This window comes from Mauremys reevesii, linkage group 6 (assembly GCF_016161935.1).
Source record: "Mauremys reevesii isolate NIE-2019 linkage group 6, ASM1616193v1, whole genome shotgun sequence".
Lineage (NCBI taxonomy): Eukaryota > Metazoa > Chordata > Testudines > Geoemydidae > Mauremys > Mauremys reevesii.
The window spans coordinates 32550586-32573808 of NC_052628.1; the positions used below are offsets into that span (position 1 = coordinate 32550586).

The window sequence follows — 23223 nt, forward strand, 5'->3', positions numbered from 1 at the left end:
TAGATAATGCACCTAATTTTGTTCTCACTGGTGTAAATCAACAGCCAATGGAGTTGCTGAGAGAAGACTCAGATATGATATATTTACAATGAGAAGTAAGACTACTCCAACTTCATGTTAAAAAAATTACAGGGAAAGTAAATTTTGGGGAAGTTCTGTGGCCTATGTTATACAGAAGGTCAGACTAGATTATCACAATGGTCCCTTCTGGCCTTGGTATCTATGAAATGATTGACTCACATGATATAAAACTTTAATAGTGGAGTTCACATTAATGCAACAAAAATACAGAGGACACCTATTGAATTTCTTTTGCATAGACACATCTGGTTGCTATAGTAGACATACTAAAAGTAATACAGTATAATAATTAACTGTGATATTTCCAGTTTTCATAAACAGTGATCAAGCCTTCCTTTCAGTTGTATACCATTTTTTCTGGGAGGAATTTTGGCTTTTTGGTTTAGGCACTAGATGAGGACTCAAAATTGAGACTACTTTCCTAGCTATCATAGAAATCTCTCTGACTCCAAGTCATAGAATCAAAGGACTGGAAGGGATCTCAAGAGGTCATCTAGTCCAGTCCCCCTGCACTCATAGCAGAACTAAATATTATCTAGATCATCCCTGACAGGTGTTAGTCTATCCTGCTCTTAAAAATCTCCAATGATGGAGATTCCACTGACCTCAATCTCTACACCAAGGATAATGCTTCTTTACATTACAAAGGTGTTGCGAGGACAAATTCATTATGAGATGCTCCAAAACTTCAGTAAAAGACAAAACAAAACAAAAAACAATGTTAGGACTCATTAGGAAAGGGATAGATCTATACAACAGAAAATAATGTCATTTCATAAATCCATCGTAAGCCAGCACCTTAAATACTGTGTGCAGTTCTGGTTGCCTCATTTCAAAAAAAGATATATTAGAAATGGAAAAGGTGCAGTGAAGGGGAACAAAAATAATAAGCGGTATGGAACAGCTTCCATATGAGGAGAGATTAAAAAGACTGGGACTGTTCAGTTTAAAAAAGAGACATGGATATGATAGAGGTCTATAAAATCATGAATGGTATGGGGAAAATGAATAGGGAAATATTAGCTACCCCTTTATATAACACAAGAAGCAGGGGTCACCTGATGAAATTAATAGGCAGCAGGTTTAAAAACAAACAAAAAGAAGTGCTTCTCCACACAATGCATGATCAGCCTGTGGAACTCATTGCCAGGGGATGTTGGGAATGCCAGAAGTATAACTTTTTTTAAAAAAAGATTAGATTAGTTCCTGGAGGATAGGTCCATCAGTGGCTATTAGCCAAGATGGCAGGGATGCAATTCCAGGCTCCAATTGTCCCTAGATAGCCAGAAGCTGTGATAGAATGACGGGATGGATCACTTGAAATTGCCCTGTTCTGTTCACTCACTCAGAAGCATCTGGCATTGGCCACTGCCAGAGACAGGATACTGGGCTAGATGGACCATTGGTCTGACCTTGTATGGCTGTTCTTAGTTCTTACAATGATGGGAGCTGTATGTACCTAGATATTTCTTTACTCATCTTCAGCAGCTGCTTTTCCTAAATGCAATTTTATATAAAAAAAATGTTTTAAAAGAGTGCAAGAAGTTTCAAAAAGCACTGGCAAGGTTTGAAAGCTTATATGGTGGGATGTTAACAGGTCTCTGTTTTAGAAGGTCAGGTCCTTTGCGGCACTTTACAATTCCAAATTCCTCCTTGCACTGCTTTCTCCATCAACACTACTGTGCTTTGACTATGTACACACACGTCAAGAGTAAGGGTCTAAACTACGGCTCTTTAGAAGTGTGGGCTTTTCACAACAGAATGTTAGTAAATTATTCTTGACTGCTAGTACAAAGAGTGAAGCAGAGCAATATAATGGTAAATATAGGAGCAGAGCCCCAAAATGAGGGAGCACATGAGTCTAGGGGAGAAGATAAGCTTTTGGAGGTAGGAACTAGGGGAGGAGGAGGAGGAGAAAAAGAGATGGCAGAAACAATATTATGTGCTAAACTGTTGCTAAATGACACTGACAGCGCAAAAGGTGGGAAGGAGTTTTGCTACATTAGCTTTTGACATTTTAAAGCATGTCTAACCTTTAATCTAAAGTAAATCTTCTGTTTATCCAATCTTTCCCTGCAATAACACTTATTAATTCGACCTAGAGGGCTTTTTAGTTCGAATTACTCCACGAATTAGGCTAGGTGGTGGGCAAAAATCTTACTCCGAGCTTGATGCTCTGACCAGCCACACAGGAAAAGTCCGGAAAAAATTTTGAATTCCTTTCTGTCTGGACAGTTAGAATCTCATTCATGGGGTTGGACATCGAAGCAGCGCTTAGCAGCAGCGATGAGCTCCAGCAGAGGAGTTCATGTAATCTCTGAATAGAAAGAGGACCCGGCATAGACTGACCGGAACTCTGAATGCAAAGACCTATGAGAAGGTCTCCAAGCCATGAGAGACAGACCACTGCCCCACCAGTGACCATGGACTCTCTGACGGGACAGAGGGAAGGAGCAGTCGTAAATGCTTTAACCATGTAAACTTTATATTCTTAATATAACAGGAATCTGAAGTATGTGAAAAGGAGGTCTCTATATATGGGGATAGAATCCTCCTCCTGAGATGAGATCTCCAGCAAGGTTTCATGAGGTACTCAGGGAGCAGCCTCCCCCCGACAGCAGCTAGCATAGGGCCCTGGTTTGTGCTGCTTTCATGCAGCATGCGCTCTCTCCTTTCAGTGACCGGCCAGGGGTGATCTTGCTCGGAGAAATTAGGGAATTACTGTAATGTTACGCCTGGTCCAAGTATTTTTCAAAAACTCGACACACGGCATAGCACAGACAGACGCTGCAGGACGCAAGGTATCCACAGTTTCTGTTGTCTCTCAAAAATTTTTTCATTTGGCATGCTTCTAGGTAAAACACAAGTGTCCGTGTGTGGGGCATAGCTAGCAGCAATTTACGCACCAAAACAATCCTCTGTTGACGCTTTTATGTCACCACGTTCTTTACTGAATGCTGAAGATGACGGCTGATGCTGCAGCACTGAACACCGACATCCTCACTCCCGCCATGGGTGGCTGATGGTGATATATACTGATATCCATCGTCATCATCAGCCTGGGGGGCACATGGGTGCAAAAGGACTGGTAACCATGCATATGCATCCTAGCATCCGGGTCATCCAAGGGCGCCTGGGCCTTTTTCCTAACAGGGGCTGAGCTTCATCAGCCCCCCCCTTTCATGTGTAAAGAAAAGATTCATTTGCCCCTGGACTAGCAGCAGGATGCTGCTCTCTCCTCCAACTGGAGGCTGCCTTCCACTCATTTCTCACTAACAAGTCACTGTGTCTATTCCTGCATTCTTATTTACTTCATCACACAAGTGGGGGGACAATGCTATGTAGCCCAGGAAGGCTGGAAGAATGGAATGAACAGGTGGGGTTGTTGCAGGAGCACCCTGTGAATAGCATGCAAAAGCAAGAGCATGCGCTGTGGTAGCGCTGCTTGACCGCTGTCAGCGGCGATCGCACAAAAGGCAAAACAGCTCCATCGTTTCCACTCTGGTGGGCGCCTGCAGGGCAATCCAGAAAAAAACTTGAAATGATGATTTTGTGTGCTGTAGGAGGAGAGGAAGGAGGATGACTGGCGACCCAGAACCATTATCTTTGCAAGGAATTCACTTTTTTTTCCCACACAGCTTCGATGTGTCTCAGACCTGCAGCATCCCCACACAGAGGCTGGCAAAGATTAGGTGGCGAAAAGAAAAGACGGGGGAGAGATGTTTGCTGAACTTATGGGGGTGCTCGAGAGGAGACGAGCAGACCAGCAGAGCCAGGAGGGAGACCCAGTACCGCTCCTGCGCCTTGTGCATGTTCTGCAGGACTCAGGCAGGAGGACAGAGCCCCCCTGCAGTGTATCTGCAACCGCCCGCCCACCACAAAGTCCCATACCCCCCCCCAAAATAACCTTTCTGTCATGTTCTTTTAGAGAGACTGTGTTTGAAGGGGGGGGGGTTGTTAATTGACAGGACAAATCCTTTACCAGGGGGTACAGACATGGGGGCAGCAGCACACAGCACACACACACACAACTGCAGGCACCCTGCACTGTGGTGGGTGGGAGGAGGTGGTGGGGAGGAGGGTGGGGTGGGTGGGGTGGTTGCAGGAGAAGAGAAGGAGGGGGGAGACAGATCTCATGCCTCCCTCCCTGTCCTGACCACAGAGCCAGCAGGAATCAACATCCAGTCCGCACTGCAGACCGCTCTGGGGCAGGGGCCTGTGTCATTCCGTTTACAGGCGGTCTTTACATCACTACACCACACCCCCCCCACAGCAGTCCGTGTCCCCAACCCTGAAACCTTGTAAAGTTACAGTGGAACATGTATTTTATTTTTAAACGTGGAAGTCAGATGCTAGTCAACAGTCAATTGGTAAAGAACAGGGGGCAGGTTCAGCTTCTCTGTAAAAAAAACTGAAGGTCACGCTCTGCTGCTCACTGCTGGGCTGGTGTAAGAAGAGTTTGTTGTCTGTGTGCAAGGCGCGCACAGCAGCTTCACGCCAGGGCATTAGCGGTTAGGCTCACTATAGGCATCTGCACATCCCCAAGAGTTATTTTGTGGTCCGGGAAGAAACTACCTTCTGCAGCAGTCTAAACAACAGACCAGAGAAAAAAAAAACGCGCCATTAACTTTGCCTGGCCACCCGACGTTGATGTTTGGTCCAGCAGTGCTCGCAGCACCATTGAAAAAGTAGACGATTTTCAGCAGCTGACTGTGGAAGATTAGTTATTTTGTGTACAATGAAAAGCAAATACTAAATGAGTTTGCAAGCAAATAACCCTCACCAGCAGTGTGCACAGCATACATGAAATATGCTTTATCTGTAAATCCTTCACCTACCACAATTCAAGAAGGAAGGTGGCCTTGTGATTAAGGTACTTGACTACTACTTAGTAGGATCTAGTTCAAATCCTGGATGTACTACATATTCTTTGTGAGAATGTGGGCAAGTCATTTAACCTCTCTGAATCTCAGTTAAGCTTTTGGAGGCAGGAACCATCTCTCAAGCCTAGACGGCACTAGAAAAGCTTTTCTAGTATAGCTATACTGGCAAACTGTCCAAGTGTAGACACAGCTTATACCAGAACAAGAGTGCTTTAGCCGGTATAGCTTATACCAGCTCAAGTGAATAAGCTATACCAGCAAAAGCTTTTTTTTTTTGTGCTTGAATAACTGTGTCTATACTATGGCTTTTGCCAATATAGAAATGTTATAAAATAAACAAATAAATCACACCCCTAAGTGACACTGCTATTCTGGCAAAAGTTTCTAGCGCTGACCTGGCCTTGTCTCTTATTGTGTTGTTTGTAAACTGCCTAGCACAATGGAGCTGTAGGGAGTAGACCTCAAAATTGATGTAAAAATAGTTACTAAAATATTTATTAAAATTTGTGCTTGTTATTATCATAAGCAACTCTTTATCAGACTCCAAAAGACAACAGTTGCCTCTCTAAGGACTGGTAAAAGGAAAGACAATGCCATCTTTAATAACCATTATGTTTAGAGACTCTCTAAGAGTCATTTAAATGAAACAGGCTATTTAACAGCAAAAGCATTTTATACAGGAAATACGAGTGCTGGACTCATTTGAAACAGAATTTCAACTCCTATTCAAGGGATTTGGAGACAGTGACTATGCATTTTAATCATACAGAAGGCTATTTATTCAAACTATTGAGCTGAGATTAAAATTAATTGATCTTGTATCATCTTGGTGAATGGAGAGTTTCACGTGTAATTCTTGCACACTGAGATGAGAACAAATGGTCCATTAAAGATTAAACACTCTTAACATCAACATGCGTTAGGGCAACACACTTGCCCTAAAGGTAGAGGGTGAAGAAAGGAAATCTGGTATTTTATCACTGGTAACTACTGATACCAAAAAGGTCAAAACTCCTTAATGATATTTACAATGATGTGGGAATGTATGGATCTACATTAAAGAAGTGAGATCTTCTGCTGTGTATATTTCATAAATATAAGTCAATCAACAAAAATCTAGCTACTTAAAAATGCAACTTACTGGACTGTATATTTCTTTTTCAGGAAGTAAAACAATTAAAACACTCATCTATTATGACAGTTCAGAAGAAAGTCCATGATCCGTACATGTATATCTTTACTCACATAAAGTGGTCCATGGAAGTCACTGAAACTACTTGTGAGTGTAATTCCATTGGGTCCAAAATCATATCAAAACCTATATACATACACTACACTTCATTGACATAAAATATTATTCAGAAAGAAAAAACGGTGACAAACCTGAGTCCCAATCCTGCAACCTCAAAATACGTTGAATTCCGGTCAATGTCAGAGGTTTGCAGGACCTGGCTCATAAAGACAGTCCCATAGCAAAAATATCTTTTGAAGATAAGTCCATTTTGTGTGCTTCATTTTTAGTCATTAATATGACAATGAAAATACAATATAAATCAATTTCTGCAGGGATCTTACTAATATAAGATCTAATCTTTTGCAGTTAATACATATTTTTTTAAACTATCAAAGAATTTCCTAACACAGAAGTCTGAAAACTTCTTAACTTTTAAATATAGTTTCAATGCTCTTTATAGACTTCTTACATCTATACTGTATGTCTTAGTATAAAATATGTGTTTCACACCAGTGCTTTCTCTAAAGAAGCCACTTTCGCAGAGAGGCTTCAAGACTCAAGGGATTTTCAAGTGTGCTCAGCATGGGCCCAACTCTACCACTATTGCAGTAAATAGCAAAACTCTCATAAACTTCCATAGGAGTTGGGCCAAAGTGAGCACTACTGAAAATCACACCACAGAACTATACCTAAAAGTAACAACCACTCCCAACTGTAACTGGGATTTCTTGTGACGAAAACCTGTGAGAACACCATCTGGGACTGCATACCACAGGTCAAGATACCATGTTGCAATATGAGCCCCATATATTTAATGCAGAATGCAGAAAATGCAGAAGGCAGAAAAAAAAGAAAATTGCATTGTCTTTACAAAGACCCACTATCTCTTATCCCCAGATAATTAAGACATCTATACACTCATGGGGCTTCTGAAATGATGAGCACCCTCAACTTCCAAGGAGAATTCCACCGCAATTCACTCACGGGCTATGGGGTTCCAGAAAGCTGTGGCTCTGCTACAATGCACACATCTACAGCTACTTAATGTATCACTCTCTAAATGGCTACTTCAAACTGCCAAATTACATCCACTGTTAGAATATAGGTAGTAATAAAACTACAGCCCTTGATGCTGTTCTGTATTATAAGGAGAAGTAAAAGCTTTGAGATTTTAGTTACACTGTTATTTAGGGTAACCAGACAGCAAATGTGAAAAATTGGGACGGGGGTGAGGAGGCAATAGGAGCTTATATAAGAAAAAGTCCCCAAAATCGGGACTGTCCCTATAAAATCGGGACATCTGGTCACCCTACTTACTTTTAATGATTGCATAAGGGCCTGGACTTTAAAGTTCTTTGTCTAGAAGAGTTGCAGGTGCTCAGGCATGAGAGGTCTCAAATTTAAGGGCTACTTCTGAACATTTTGATCACTACTTTAAAAGTGAACTTAAAAAAAACGGCAGAGGGGGGAGTCTGGCTTGTGTCTTTTATTTATCTTCTGTAATGTAGGATGACCCCTTACAGGTTTTAAAAGGAAAGGGAAGCCTTTTTTATAATTTTTTTTTATTACAGAGATGGGACATATCAAGGTTTCCAGGGGGGTCCTCCTGAGGACTGCAGACCTCAGAGAAATAGAGACATCACAATATACTAAAACCTGAGGAGGACATTTCTTTGCCCTCGGTTGAAAGGGAAGAGATGTTGACGCTTTCACAAAAAGCTTTTATCCTGTTTGTCAGGAGCTTAAGTTAAATCAGTCTTAACAAAAAGTTGTAAAAAAAATTGACTGAACACCAACTCCCCTTCTACTGAGGGACAGGGCAGCTGCATCTCATATTTTCAGCTTTGCTCCTGCAATCCCTTAGGTATGTGCCTAATTCCTCACTCTTGGCACTACTCTCATGAATAAAGTTTCTCTTGTGGTATCACTGTCCCACTAACTCTCCAGACAGTCCTCCAACCAACAAAACAAAAACAAAACCAGAAATCGATGCCTAATATTTCAGGAGACCAAAAAAAAATGAGCAGGAAAAAAATCTTTAAACAAAAAAGCTTTTAAGGTTTTTGTTATGCACCATAAGGAAATAGAACAAGCAGCGTCCTCAGGTATACAACTTTAATGTGCTGATAAATCTTCAATCCACTGTAAGCAAATAATAAACAAAGAAAAGGTCTAAAAGTTCAGCATTTATTTTAAGGCCTGACATTTCTGAAATCCCAATTCAGACCCATGATCCTGCATTTCCCCTTCCAAAGAACGGAGGATTGGGCCACTAATTACGAACAAGACCACAAAACCCTTCCTGGTGGGCTAGCTCTGGCTTAAAACGGATACGAAGTGAGGGAAGTGCCTGTCAAATGAGTCTGACTTCGATTGCAGGTCAGCACACAAACACCCAGTAAGTCCAGCGCACCTCGGGCACGGAGCCCCCGCAATCGCTGTAGCTGGGTAGCAGCGGAAAGCGCTCGCCCCGGCAGGGAGTTGTGGCTTGAAGTGCCTGGCGCTCGGGGCCTTTCCCCTCTGCTACGGTGCAGCGCCCGCCGGAGCCCCAACCCGCCACGCATGTGTCGGCTCCAGCTGTCGGGCTGCGAGTGGCACCGGCCGGAGCCGGAGGGTCCCGCCCGCCCCGCAGAGCGCTGGCCAGGTCGGGCCGGTGCTCGCAGCCGCGCAGGCGGTGGCAGGCCCCGCCGAGCCCACCGCGGAGCAGCCGGGGGGCTCGCGCGCCCGGAGCGGGGCGGAGCGGGGCGGGGCAGCGTTCCTCCGGCGCCCGGCCCGGCCCGGCCTGACGAGAAGTTTCCGGGCGGCCCGGCCAGGGGTCTCCGCAGCCTACCTGCGAGAGCCCGCAGGCTAAGGGCGAGCAGCAGGAGCAGGGCGCTGGCGAGGCCGCCGCCGGGACTCCTCCAGCCCGGGGCCATGCCGCCTGCGCTCCCAGCTTCACCGGCTCCGCGGGCAGCTCCGGCGAAGGAGGCAGCAGCGGCCCCGGGGCGCACGGCCGGCCGCAGCGCAGCACAGCCCCGCCCGAGCAGCAGCTGTCGCGCTGGCTCCGGTCGGGTTACACTTGGGGGGGCGCAGGCTGCTCCCGGGGCGGGGCTCCGGGGTGCCTGGCCCCGGGGAAAAGAGGCTACAAGGCAGCTCCCAGCCCCCATTCCCTACTACCTGCGCCCCTTGCTCCCCAGCCGCTGCACCACCCTCTGTGCCCTGTCTGACTCACCACCCCCCCGCCTTCCCAGCTTCTCCCCATTATCACCCAACCCCATTTAAAAACAGTTGTTGGGCTCATTTTAGATAGGATTTTTAAAAGTGCCTAAGTCCCTTAGACATTTAAGCACAGATCCACTTGGGTAACTAGGTGCCAGTTTTGGGTGCCTAAAACTACAATCCACAAAACACCCATTTGGCTCATGTCTAACCCTGTAGGATGTTCCAGGCAGGGCCTCCCAGAGGATTCAGGGGGCCTGGGGCAAAGCAATTTCAGGGGCCCCTTCCATAAAAAAACAGTTGCGATACTATAGAATACTATATTCTCATGGGGGCCCCTGCGGGGCCCAAAGCTAATTACCCCGCTTGCCCCTCACCCCGCCCCGGGCAGCCCTGGGAAAAATAAACATTTAAAAACCTTCCACATCTCAGCACAAACCCAGTTTTGAGAAAACTTCTTTTCAAGTCACCTTTACAAGGTATCACTGATTCTGAGCATTAGCTACTGCTAAAAAGCACTAACGCTCATTAAAAGGGTTGGAAAAATATTTTCCGTCAAAACTTTTTTTGGATCGAAAACTAGGGGTTTTTAAAAAGCAGAAAAAAATCACAGACAATGTCTGCTTTCCTTCAAAATTTGTTGTGTTTTTTTAATTGAAAAGCTGAAATTAGTCTGCCAAAACCTGAACATGGTTTGGGGTTTCAGAAGTGTGTGGCCAAATATTTGCTGCTTGCTGTGTTTGTTTAAAGAAACAATAAAAAAATTCTGCTTAAAAAAAAATTCAAAACTTTTGAACCACCTCAGCTTGTGACCAAATGCCTGAGCCCATCCAGTCAGAGATTTTTCCAGGTTACTGATACTCTGCTGGCTTCCTGGACTCATATCTGTCTCCATAACTTTGGGTTTGTTTAGCTTAGAACATAAGAACGGCCATACTGGGTCAGACCAAAGGTCCATCCAGCTCAGTATCCTGTCTACCAACAATGGCCAATGCCAAGTGCCCCAGAGGGAGTAAACCTAACAGGTAATGATCAAGTGATCTCTCTCCTGCCATCCATTTCCACCCTCTGACAAACAGATGCTACGGACACCATTCCTTACCCATCCTGGCTAATAGCCATTAATGGACTTAACCTCCATTAATGTATCTGTTTCCCAGAGACTGGCTCCACGGGGTCCCTCACATACTGGAGATGGTTACTGTGGGTTTGTCTTTAGTATAGCTTATGTACATACTCCACGAACTGAGCATTTGAGCTTGTTCCTATGTTGTGAAAACTGAAATGCTCAAAATAGCACATGCATGTGAATGGACACAGGGTGCTAAAATTAAATTAACCCAGGGGTTCTCAAACTGGGGGTTGGGACCCCTCAGGGGGTCATGAGGTTATTACGGGGGTTCACGAGCTGTCAGCCTCTACCTCAAACCCCACTTTGCCTCCATTTATAATAGTGTTAAATATATAAAATAAGTGTTTTTAATTTGTAAGGGGGATCACACTCAAATGTTTGCTATGTGAAAGGGGTCACCAGTACAAAAGTTTGCGAACCACTGAATTAACCCCTCTGGAGCCTCGGGGAATGCAGGGGATGGGAGTCTCCCTTGGTAGGGTTGGGAAGGAGGTAGGTAGTGTCGGATATTGCTCTTTTCATGTGATCCCTCCCCCACGGAAAAGATAACAGCTTGGCTCTTTGTGTTAAATAGCTGTCTGCAAGCCTCAAACTGCTGAATGAGCTTTAGGGTAGGGAAGGCTGTGCCTCCCCAAACAGCCTGGCCCTGTCCCCATCCAACCCCCATCCACTTCCTGTCCCCCGACTTCCCCCCTCAAAATCCCCGACCCATCCTGCTCCTTGTCCCCTCACTGCCCCCCCCAGACTCCCTCCCCAACCACCACCCCAGGACTCAACCCCCCACCAACCCCTATGTTCCCTGTCCCCTGACTGCCCTGACCCCTATCCATCTCCCCCCACGCCAAGTCCTGACAGTCCCCCAGAATGCCCATGATCCAACCCCCTGCTCCCCGTCCTCTGACCGCCCCCCACAGAACCTCTGCCCTCTCTCTGTCCCCAGGACTCCCTGCCCCTTATCCAACCCCTCCGGCACCTATCTTTCCCCAATCGTTATAGAGGGAGCTAGGCACCCAAGTCAGGCTTTGTGGATCCCAGTGTTGCGCCTGTGACTTTCTAGGCACCTAGAAAGTTAGGCACTGCCACACTGAGTGTTGCAACACCTAAGTCCCTTTGTGGATCTGGGCCCTGATTCCCATTGACTTTCAATGGAAGTTGGGTGCCCAACTTAGTCAGGCCCTTTTGAAAATTGTACTCTTTACAACCCGAATAATATTAGCTTAAACCTTGTAAGCTATTTTTGTAGAAGAAAATAAAGTGCTTGACTGCCATCAACTTTTTGGTGTGTTTATCCGTATACAGTTACAACAGGTCATTCCAACATGTTGGTCATTGTTTGGTACCTGATTTTGTTTGTGTTCACTACTGCAAGATGAAAGAAAGGTATGCTGCCCATAAGAAGCCAGAAGCCAAACTCCCCCACAGAAATTACTTATCTGCATTTTTCAGGTATAAAAAAGTATTGAGCAATTTCCTCTCCTGTGTGTTGCTCTACCGAAATCCTAGACCTGCTCAGAATTCTTGACTAATGCTCCTGTACCTATGGTACCATCTGCAGGAAAAACTCAACAACACCTTCAGAAATTCTTGTGATTGACTGGTCATTTTATGTATGAATCCATAGCTGCGTCTTTCAAGCAGATTACATAATTATTCATATCCCAGCAGCTCCCATAATGTGCTAGGCACAGTCCATGCATTCAGGAAAACCAGTTGAAATCCTGGTCCTATTGAAGTCAACGATAAAACTTCCATTGACTTCAGTGGGGCCAGGATCTCACCCATGGTCTCTGCCCTAGAAGAGATGGTAGTCTAAGGGTATGTCTACACTTACCATGGATCAATGCTGCTGCGATCGATCCACTGGTCACCACACTTTAGGAAAGGTGTGGACAAATTGAAGAGAGAGTCTAGAGGAGAGCAAGAAAAATTATAAAAGGTTTAGAAAACCTGAGCTATGAGGAATGGTTAAAATAACATGGGCATCTTTAGTCTTGAGAAAAGAAGACTGAGGAGGGACCTAATACACTAAGGGCTGTTATAGAGAGAACTGTGATCAGTTGTTCTCCATGTCTACTAGAGGTAGGCCAATAAGTAATGGGCTTAATCTGCAACAAGAGAGACTTACATTAGATATTAGGAAAAACTTTCTGACTATAAAGGCACTTAAGCTCTGGAATAGACTTCCATGGAAGGTTGTGGAATCCCTGTCACTGGAGATTTTAAAGAACTGCTTGAACAAACACCGGTCAGGGATGGTTTTAGGTTTATTTGGTCCTGCCTCAACACAGGGTAGGGTGACCAGATAGCAAATGTGAAAAATTGGGACAGGGGGTGGGGGGTAATAGGAGCCTATATAAGAAAAAGACCCAAAAATCAGGACTGTCCCTATAAAATTGGGACATCTGGTCACCCTAATGCAGGGGGCTGATGACTTTGATGACTTCTTAAGGTCCCTTCCAGCCCTATATTTCCATGATTTACCGGTATATGGATAACAAGAATATCCAAAGTTAGTGCCGTTAATGCTAATAAAAAAGTTAAGGAAGGGATATAAAACCTCATATTTGGGGGTTTGAACTAATCTCTAACTTTTAGGGGTTAGGAGGAGACCCAATGTGAGGGGCAAATTATCCCACACCTGACTTCTGTAAGGTTTTATACCTTACTCTGAAGTATATGGTGACTGGTATGTGACTGATAACCATGATATCTGATAACATGGGTATATCTTATCTGCAATCAGGAAGTGTGACACACCCAAGCTAGCTTTCATCTAGTAGATCAAAACAAGCTCAAGTGACAATAGGAGCTATACTGGCTCCTATACTGGTAATTTAGTTGTGACCTTCTCTGTTTATGCATTAGAACGCTGGTCAGAGCTTATCTTACCATTTATTGAGTCTCTCTCTGTATCCTCCCTAATTGTCCAGTGTCTTTACAACCTTGGTGGATATAACTCTCGTTAAGGATGTTCCTGAGATGGGGGTGCTTTATGAGCAGCAGAACATTCTTTTTTATTTTTTTTTTCAATTTTAGTGGTGAACTCCCTGAGTTTCACCCAAGGCAGGTTTAATATGGGGGTGCAGGGTTCATCAGGTCTCAGGCCTACACTGCAAAGTTGCATGCGACAATTGTGCTAAGAGTAGATTTGAAGTCATACAACATTAACTAATATTATCATATGGCAAGGTGTATTTTAACGTGTCCCAAGCAGCTTTGTTGCTTGTTATTTTTCTTACAGGTGGAACTGGAGCTTGGGTGCTGAAATCAGACACTGACTAAGCAGAGCAAGTAGCCTCAATAAGGATCCAAAACTGTAGAAATAAAGTTGCAATACCATAAATCTGTTTTCTAGGTCATCCATCTGGTTCCTTTTCTTCCTATGAGATTTCAAATCGTCATTCAGACTCGATTTCCTCCAGCAACTTTTTAGCAGATTTTGTCCTTTTTATATGTTTTTAATAGCAGTGTATTGACTTGGGCAGAGAGTATCCAGTGGGAAACCACTGGGAGTAGTGTTCACCCTGATATTACTTAACATCTTAATTAAATATCTGGAAGACGCGGCCCAGGTAAACAGCATGTGAATTGTATTTGCTGGTGACACTTAGGTGGGAGGTTTTGTGAAAGACAGCATGGACAGAGAAATGATACAAAGGGATCTCAAATGTGGACAGGAAATACCACAATGAAATTTAACCTGGAATAATGCAGGTTAATGCATCTGAGGCTAGTGCATGATGGAAAGGCACAGGAAGTGGCAAAGCAGATCTGCACATTTCAGGAGAATCATAGGGAAAACTGTGCCTTGGCTCCATCACAAAGTGGGAGTTGTACAAGTTCATCCTCACATCCCTACTTTTTCTCATTTTCAAAAATGGCTTAAGCACTTCAGACCCTAAATCCTATTAATTTTCAGTGCAACTTAGGCTGCTAAATAACTTTTGAAAATGGACTCCTAGGGTCAGATTTACAAAAGGTATTTAGGTGTCTAGAGATGCAGATAGGCAGTTTGTGGGATTTTCTAAGTCCCTAAGATAGGTGCCTAACTCCCATTTACTTTAGGCACATAAATATCTCTGAATATCTGTACCTGGGGCCATATCTACACATTCTGCACTGCAGTAGTTAGACATAGCCTTAGACACTTAAAAATATGTTACCTTAGGCTCCTAAATTCTTGAGGGCCAGTATTGTAAAGATATTTGGGCACCTAAAGAGGCAGATAGGCATGTAGTAGAATTTCCATAAGCACCTAGGTATCTAACTCCTATTGAAATCATGAGGCACCAAGAAGGGGGAAGACAGCAGTGCATTGTGGGAATATAGACCAACCAGGGAGCCCAGCCCATAAAAGAGAACGGGAGCACATCTGGGAATAACACAACCTAGCAGGTCGCTTACATCTTTAATTTCTGCTGTTGTATCCTAGAACAAATATTAATCATCTGTGGAATTAAATACTTTATGGAATATAATATGATTGCTAGTGTGGCTTTCTCCTGAAATGTCTGTTACTCCAGCTGTCTCCTCTCATCTGCGTGATATAGGGTTAATGAGTGTGGGTCACTTTAAAACCTCAAAACGTTCCAAGACTTCTGAACATCCAATAATCTAGAAACGGAGAGTGCCTATTTTATCAGATTCAAAACAGAGATTCAATAGTATTTTTAAGTCTTTCTTAATCCATGTAGGGACAGGCCTTAGAACTCAAAATAAGATTATCCATTAAAGAATCTTCATTGTCCTTTCTCTCCTGGAGGGACTCAGGAATCACATAAATATTTTTGGGAGTGCATCCAATTTTTCAGGCGTCTCTGCCTGTGTTTCTGTGGCAATAAGGTTTGTGGCCACCATTTTGTGATTTTTGAGAAGCTGAGGACTGCACTGTGTAGTTAAAGTCACCCAGTGATCAAAATTCAGTAACTGAGCTGCCATGCTCTTCAGCCTGGTCTCTGCAGCTATGAAGGTTTATAATTAGGGCTGTCAAGCGATTAAGAAATGAACCACAATTAATCGGGCTGTTAATAATAGAATACCATTTATTTAAATTTTTTGGATGTTTTCTACATTTTCAAATATATTGATTTCAGTTACAACACAGAATACAAAGTGTACAGTGCTCACTTTGTATTTATTTTTTATTACAAATAGTTGCACTGTAGAAAAGAAACAAAAGAAATAGTATTTTTCAATTCACCTCATATAAGTACTGTAGTGCAATCTCTTTATCATGAAAGTTGAATTTACAAATGTAGAATTATGTACAAAAAATAACTTCACTGAAAAATAAAACAATGTAAAACTTTAGAGCCTACAAGTCCAATCAGTCCTACTTGTTCAGCCAATTGCTCAGACAAACAAGTTTGTTTACATATATGGGAGATAATGCTTCCTGCTTCATGTTTACGTCACCTGAAAGTGAGAACAGGCATTCACATGGCACTGTTGTAGCCGGTGTCACAAAATGTTTATGTAAATGTGGTAAAGATTTATATGTCCTTTCATGCTTCGCCCACCATTCCAGAGGACATGCGTCCATGCTGATGATGGATTCTGCTCGATAATGATCCAAAGCAGTAAGGACTTATGCACGTTCATTTTCATCATCTGAATCAGATGTCATCAACAGAAGGTTGATTTTCTTTTTTGTGGTTCGGGTTCTGTAGTTTCCCATCAGAGTGTTGCTCTTTTAAGACTTGAAGGACATAAATCCACATCGTGTAGAGGCCAAGCGTAGGAGTTTATTACACACAGCGCTGGCGGAGTGTCACCTTGCTTATTAGGCTCAGAGACACTGTCAATCGATTACAATAGAATATATAGATTTTCCATGGGCAGGGGAAGGTGACGGGGTAGGCAGTTCCACACCCCGGGATAGGTTTTGCAGCAAGACAAGATAGCACATTAGCCAATGGTTAAAAGGTTACATAATGTCTCCGCCCATGGTCTCAAGTTAGCAAGTTAACATTTAATTAATACTTTGATAAAAATGTTATTAGTATAAAATATATATGCTGAATTCTGATTTGGGGTCCATAGGAATGGAGCAACTCCTTTGATGGTCCAACAGGTACATTCCTAGGGGTTAAAGCAAAGAAACAGTGAAAGTATATGGCAATAAAGATTGTCCTCTTTATGTTTTAAGGCAGGCATTGGTCCCTGGGAAGGGAGGTGGAAGGATGCCATATCTTATACTGACATGTGCCAATGTTCATAAACTCAAGGTTGGATCTGTGGGAAGAACATTCCCTACAGAAGAGACTGACACAATAGGAACAGGGATCCTTTGTTCAATTTGCAACTCTGAATAAGACACAATTATTTAGTTCGTAGCTCCAACACCTGGCAATTTGCTGACCAGGCCTATTTTAGCAAAACAAGATTATCTGTTTACCTCAGCTTTCTCTTAGCTAATCACTATTTGCTAGGCCTCTGGTCTCTTGACCAAACTCTGGACTTTGGATCTGAGAAAGAGCTGGCACAATCCATATACCAGGTTGTTATATAAAATGCACATGGATTTTAACCCTTCAAGGCTTCTGAAAGCATGCTCCACACCGAACAACATGCTCCGAGACTGCCATGACACAAAATATATGGCATAATGCAGGTAAAACAGAGCCAGAGACATACAATTCTCCCCAAGGAGTTCAGTCACAAATTTAATTAATGCATTTTTTTTTTTAATGAACGTCATCTACATGGAAGCATGGCCTCTGGACTGGTGGCTTAAGCATGAAGGGGCATACAAATGTTTAGCGTATCTGGCACATAAATACCTTGTAATGCTGACTACAACAGTGCTATGCAAACGCCTGTTCTCACTTTCTGGTGACACTGTAAATAAGAAGTGGGCAGCATTATCTCCTGCACATGTAAACAAACGTGTTTCTCTTAGCGATTGGCTGAACAAGAAGTAGGAATGAGTAGACTTGTAGGCTCTAAAGTTTTACATTGTTTTGTTTTTGAGTGAAATTATGTAACAAAAAAATCTACATTTGTAAGTTGCACTTTCATAATAAAGAGATTGTGCTACAGTACTTGCATAAGGTGAATTGAAAAATATTATTTCTTTTGTTTGTTATTTTTACAGTGCAAATACACCTCTACTCCAATATAATGCTGTCCTCGGGAGCCAAAAAAATCTAACCACATTATAGGTGAAACCGCGTTATATCGAACATGCTTTGATCCACCAGAGCATGCAGCCCCAGCCCCCCGGAGTGCTGCTTACCGTTTTATATCCAAATTCGGATGTTATATCAGGTCACATTATATTGGGGTAGAGGTGTATTTGTAATAAAAAAATAATAATATAAAGTGATCAGCGTACACTTTGTAGTCTGTGTTATAGTTGAAATCAATATATTTGAAAATGTAGAAAAACAACCAAAAATATTTAATAAATTTCAATTGGTATTTCATTATTTAACAATGCAATTAAAACTGTGATTAATCACAATTAAATTTTTTGAATCGTGATCAATTTTTTTGAGTTAATCACTTGAGTTAACTGCAATTAATTGAGATCTATTTATAATTGGTCTCTTTTCATATTTAGTGTCCAAGTATCCCTCATGGTTTGAACTGGTGGCAGGACTTGTTTCTTCAAAGATTCCTGTGGTGTGGTCTGTGAGGCAGAAATCCAGCGTACAAAAAATTCTGGTTTTTGTTCTTGCTCTCCCTTTTAGGCATATTTCCATATAATGGGCTCAGAGACCAGCTTTTGCTCAGCAGTCTGCTCTCAACACACTACCTCTGTGAGCACTAATAAATTACCGATCTAATTAATGACAAAAGCGAGTTACAAGTGATGTCAGATGCTACATTGCCCTGAGTCCCTCTGACAGGTTAGTGGGTTTACAACACCATATTACTATTAATTCAAACTTTTTCTGTCTGATAATCAGACTGAGAATGCAGGGGGAACAGTGAAAATGACTGTTCTCTAAGTGCTATTAAATGTATAAAATAAACAAACAGAGAGAAATACTTTAGACCCAAGATACTATGTTTCATTACTGCACTTACAAACTAGACTAATATGTTTAAAAACAGGGTCTTTTAGTGCACTGATAATCTTAAAAGAAATATAGCAATGCAGATAGAAAGAGACTGATAGAAATATGAAGAAAACATATGAAATAGACTGTTTCTGAGTCCTGTTAAGTCTATGCATTCTGGAATAGATATCTGGAAATTATTAACATCTGATTTCTTCTTGCAGTATTCAGAATGCTGCAGAGTCCAAAGGTAGCATTGACTTGCTTAATGAAATAAGGAATGACCTAATGATCAAGATCATATCACATTTATCATAATCTTGCCATGCTGCCATGTTTATTCAGCAGACACTCAAAATAACGAGGAATATAATTGCTAGTCTTCATTTTAAAGCGGAAAAAACCATGCAAATATCACACAAATGACAATCCAAATTAGGTATATGCTTTAATCCTACCTCTTAGTGTCGAAGGGTGTGCAAAGACAAGTGATAAAAAGGGAATTCAAAAAAGGAATATAGTGTACTCATATTTCCAAAACAGGTTCAAATACAGACTTCAAACTGTTTGTGTCACTTTGTCTCCTGTGCTACTGCAGGGAAGCTGTTTAGATGATGGTAAAGGCTGTTTTTCATTGACTTTGGAACAAAATCCCTGCAGTAAATTAGGACAGAAGGAAATGCAAAAATAAATCTTGAACGTTTCATTTATTTGTATTATTATTATTATTATTGGATTCAGGGGCGGCTCTACAAATTTGTCCGCCCCAAGCAATCATGCCCGGGAGGCGCCCCCGAGCTGCGGGAGCAGCGGACCTGCCTGACGCATGACGGCGCGAGGAATCGCTGGTCTGGTCGCGCTGCTCTCCAGCCCAGCGCGGGGCGCCGGCCTGATCGGGCGGCTCGGTTGCGCTGCGCCCTGCGCGAGGCGAGGCCGAGCCCGGCCGGCCGCGCGGCGAACCATCTCACCATCTGCCTGCGTCAGCCTCGGGCTCGTCCCCGTCCCGGTCCCGACCTCCGCGGCAGGCTCCCGGCAGGCCGCCACCCCTGCCCCCCCCCGCCCCCCCCCCACCCCCCCGCCCCCTTGCCCGGCTGGCGCTGCCGCCGCCCCTGATTGGATTAGTTCACTGAAGGGGCTAGAGCAGATGGAAGCAGTCCTGGAAGGTGGTGAAGACTCTAAGAGGTACTGAGTCCCAGATCCTCAAACTCCCACTGAAATTAATGGGAGTTAGATACTTCTGAAGATCTGCACCTGAGTGCCTTCAACTCTCATTGGTACTCAGTAACTTGCAGGATGGGGCCTATAAGAGAGGCCGGGGAAGCAGAAGAGAAGATGTCAGGGGCCAGAACAGCAGAGGAATATCAGAGATAGCTAGAAGAGCATCAAAGCAGGAAGGGTCTGATTTTAATAGGAATTAGGCACTTAAATACCTTTACAAAGCTGGCCCAAAGTCCTTAGAGTCCTGAGGGGGTGGAAGAGAATATTGAGCTGTGAGGTAAGTAAAATTAAGAATTATAATTTTGATTTCACCTTGACCGACACAGGAGCTATGGGGATCATTATAGAACAGTCCGTGTAATATTCTGTGTTTTCTGATCAAGGATTTAATTCACTCCAATACATCACTAGCTACCAACAGTCTTATCACTGCAATTTGTCACACATTTTGTCCAGTTGTTCATATAACTGACATTTCATCGCCTTAGCCTACTATCATAGATGAGTAGTTTAGTCTTAAACATAGTGAAAACTCCTGGGGTTCCTACTCCTGCTTATTTGTCAAATCAAAGCTTAATTAATGTTGTTACTGCTACTGTTTCTCTGTGACTGTTTTTTGCTACCTCAAGAGCTACTATAGCACTACCCAACAAAATGCCACCTATTTAAGAATTGCTGGGTGTTACATAAAGTGATCAGTGATCAGTTACTATTAAAAAATTAAATTCCCTCTCCAGTGCACTAAACAAACTTATGCAAAGATATAAAGGTTTAAAGAATTTACAGCAGCTCTCATGTGAATAAAGTCACTGATTGATACAGTGCTGATACCCATTCAGTTACATATCTCCCATTCACTAGCAGCCCATGTTTGAGAATCTGATATTGGTAGAGAGTGTGGGGAAAGTGATAATGCTGGATCAAGCATTGATCCCATGGGAGAGGAATTAGTGGACTCTTTTCCATAACTGTAGGAGATCTGCTTGTGGGTAGCTACCAAATATAACATCAGACACTTAAAGACTATTTAGAGTTGAATGTGTGCTATGACTGATCTGTCATGAATAGTTTTTTTTTTTTTTTTTTTTTTTTTTTTTTCCGAGAGCGTCCCCCACCCACTACCACAAATTATGCAGTCAGTTTTCCCGCAATGAGGGGGGGGAAATCACCACACACCACAGTGCAATGGATGAGATGGTATCTCCCTAAAACATAGTACCTGGTAGGCACCTGACCTGAGGACCAATCAGGGAAGAGAATTTGAAACTCCTAGAAGGGAACTTTTTCCCTCTGTTTCTGTGTGTGTTGTTCTTAGCCGTTTGGAGTTACAAGAGTCCAGACGATTTAATCAAGTCTCTACAAGTGACTGATCCATGTGCAATATCGTATACTATGTGCCAGTTTTGCCAGTGGCTCAAACCATGAACTGTGGAGTATTTCCTGTTGGTCCAGTGAGCTGCTTCAGTGGTGATGCTCTCTATCTGTTTCCAAGCAGTGAGACTTCCTGGCAATTGCTTCTTGGACCAGGATTGTAGCTTATAGATCACCCCAAAGTCCAAAAACCTCTGCACCTTGTTCATCTGCTTCATGTCAGATTTTATTTGGTTCAGATTAAACGGTGATTAAACCTGCAGGCAATACCAGCACTGGAAATGTAGCAAACATACAGGGGGACAGACTCAACTACTACTAACTGACCAGGAAAGATTAAAGTAGTGATGGCTGCAAGCAATCAGGAAACATTCTGTGCTAATAAATGCAAAGTCCTACACTGGCAAGAGGAAATTAACAGCTCTGCTATGAAATAGGGGATGTAAGAGTAACTGCACCTATTACATTAAAATGAGTTTTTCATCTATACTACTTACTACTACTGTGTGGAATTAATTTCTTACTGCTCCTTTTTAATCTTCCTCCCTTCATGTGGCTTCTGTTTTTCTTGTCCTTTGACAGCTTCGATACCATGTTACCTGTTTCTGCTATCAGATGGCAAGTGGTCCTATTCATGTTTTGGAGACAAGTGGGTGAGGTAATATCTTTTATTGGACCAACTTCTGTTGGTGAGAGAGACAAGCTTTCAAGCCACACAGAGTTCTTCAGGTTGGGAAAGGTACTCGTATTTTGTGAATGAAGTGACAGGTAAAGTAACTCACCTATGACTGACTGGAAACCTCTGGTTCCAGCAACAGGCAGTTCTTCATACACAATCTATATTCTCACCAAAACAAAAGTAAAAACTGTATTGGCCCAAACCAATCCTTAAAAAAAAAAAAAAAAAAAATTGGGCTCCAAGACCACTAGATGGCGCCATTAGGTTGCCAAATAGAAACAAACGTAACATTTCCTTAAGTAAACAATTTCTTATCAAATAAAATCATGCTTACATCCAGCTTCTGAGAATATTGAAGGAAACAGTAAAGTAGTGTTGTTCAGTTCAAGTGGGATCAACCAATATTTTATTCACAAGTTCTAAAGTCCCAGTTTAACAAAGATTCCATGAACAAGCCAAAGAAAATGAAAAAGGATACTGTGTTAATGGAAGCCTTGTCTATTTTTATAGTAAAGACAGTTGTTTAAAGCCAGCATTCAGGAATGAAGTAGAGAAAATCTTCTGTTGAGTTAAACTGGAATACTGCTAAGGGCCCGATCCTGCAAATTCTGTGCATCTCTTGCAAGGATTTAGCATCCTCAACTCCCATTAAAAAAAATTAAAAGCTAATGCATTCCATCAAAAATTTTCAGACTTGGACAACTAAGTTCATGTTGAAGTCAGAGGTGGCTGTGGGTGCTCAGCAGCTCTAACAATTAGGCTACATATTGACATGGGATTTTAGAAGTATCTAAGTGACTTAGGAGCACAAGTTCCTTGGAAAGTCCATGGAATTTATGCTCCTAAATCAGGCACTTCTGAAAATCCCACCCTAGGTGCCTAAATATAGATGTACATGCCTGACATTAGGCACCTAAGTTTGACAATTGACCTAAATATCTTGGGACTCTACTGTGCCTTTTAAACACAGACTTGCATAGGGGTGACTGCGAGTGCACTGCCTCAGTGGGAGCGCCAAGCCACATTGTACCTTAGGATATACAATTTCAGCACAGGGCCTGTTTTTAATTAACAAAGGATGCACTCGACTCTGCTGCCTGGTGTAGAGCAAGGAGTAGGTGCATTGCCATGTCTCCCTCTCACTTTCCCTGCACATTTTTAAGTGGCTAGTAGTATTAACCATACTAGCTTCACAGTGTCTTTGTGGTCAGCTGAGCAATTGGTCCTATAGAGGCATAAGAACGGGGAAAGGTGTCTCGCCCCCACGTCTTTGCCCACAGATGTAGGGGACTGACACAATCTGGCTTTTCACATTTTTGACAAACTCTTCAACAAACTTTGTGTTTAAAGCATGATAGAAGCAGAACACCCATGGACTCCCTAGCACCACAGGGACAGGTTCCACCCAGCATACCTTATCC

At 42.8% G+C, this 23223-nt stretch overlaps 1 protein-coding gene across 1 annotated transcript in view; it reads right to left on the minus strand.

Moving 5' to 3' along the window:
- Positions 1-9188, minus strand: part of LOC120408679 (chondroitin sulfate proteoglycan 4-like) — a 63247-nt gene extending 54059 nt beyond the window's left edge. Inside the window, exon 1 of the mRNA XM_039545852.1 lies at positions 9029-9188. Within this exon, the coding sequence (XP_039401786.1) occupies positions 9029-9113 (85 nt within the window). The 5' untranslated portion in view covers positions 9114-9188. The remainder of the gene's footprint in view (positions 1-9028) is intronic.
- Between the last annotated feature and the right edge of the window lie 14035 nt (positions 9189-23223).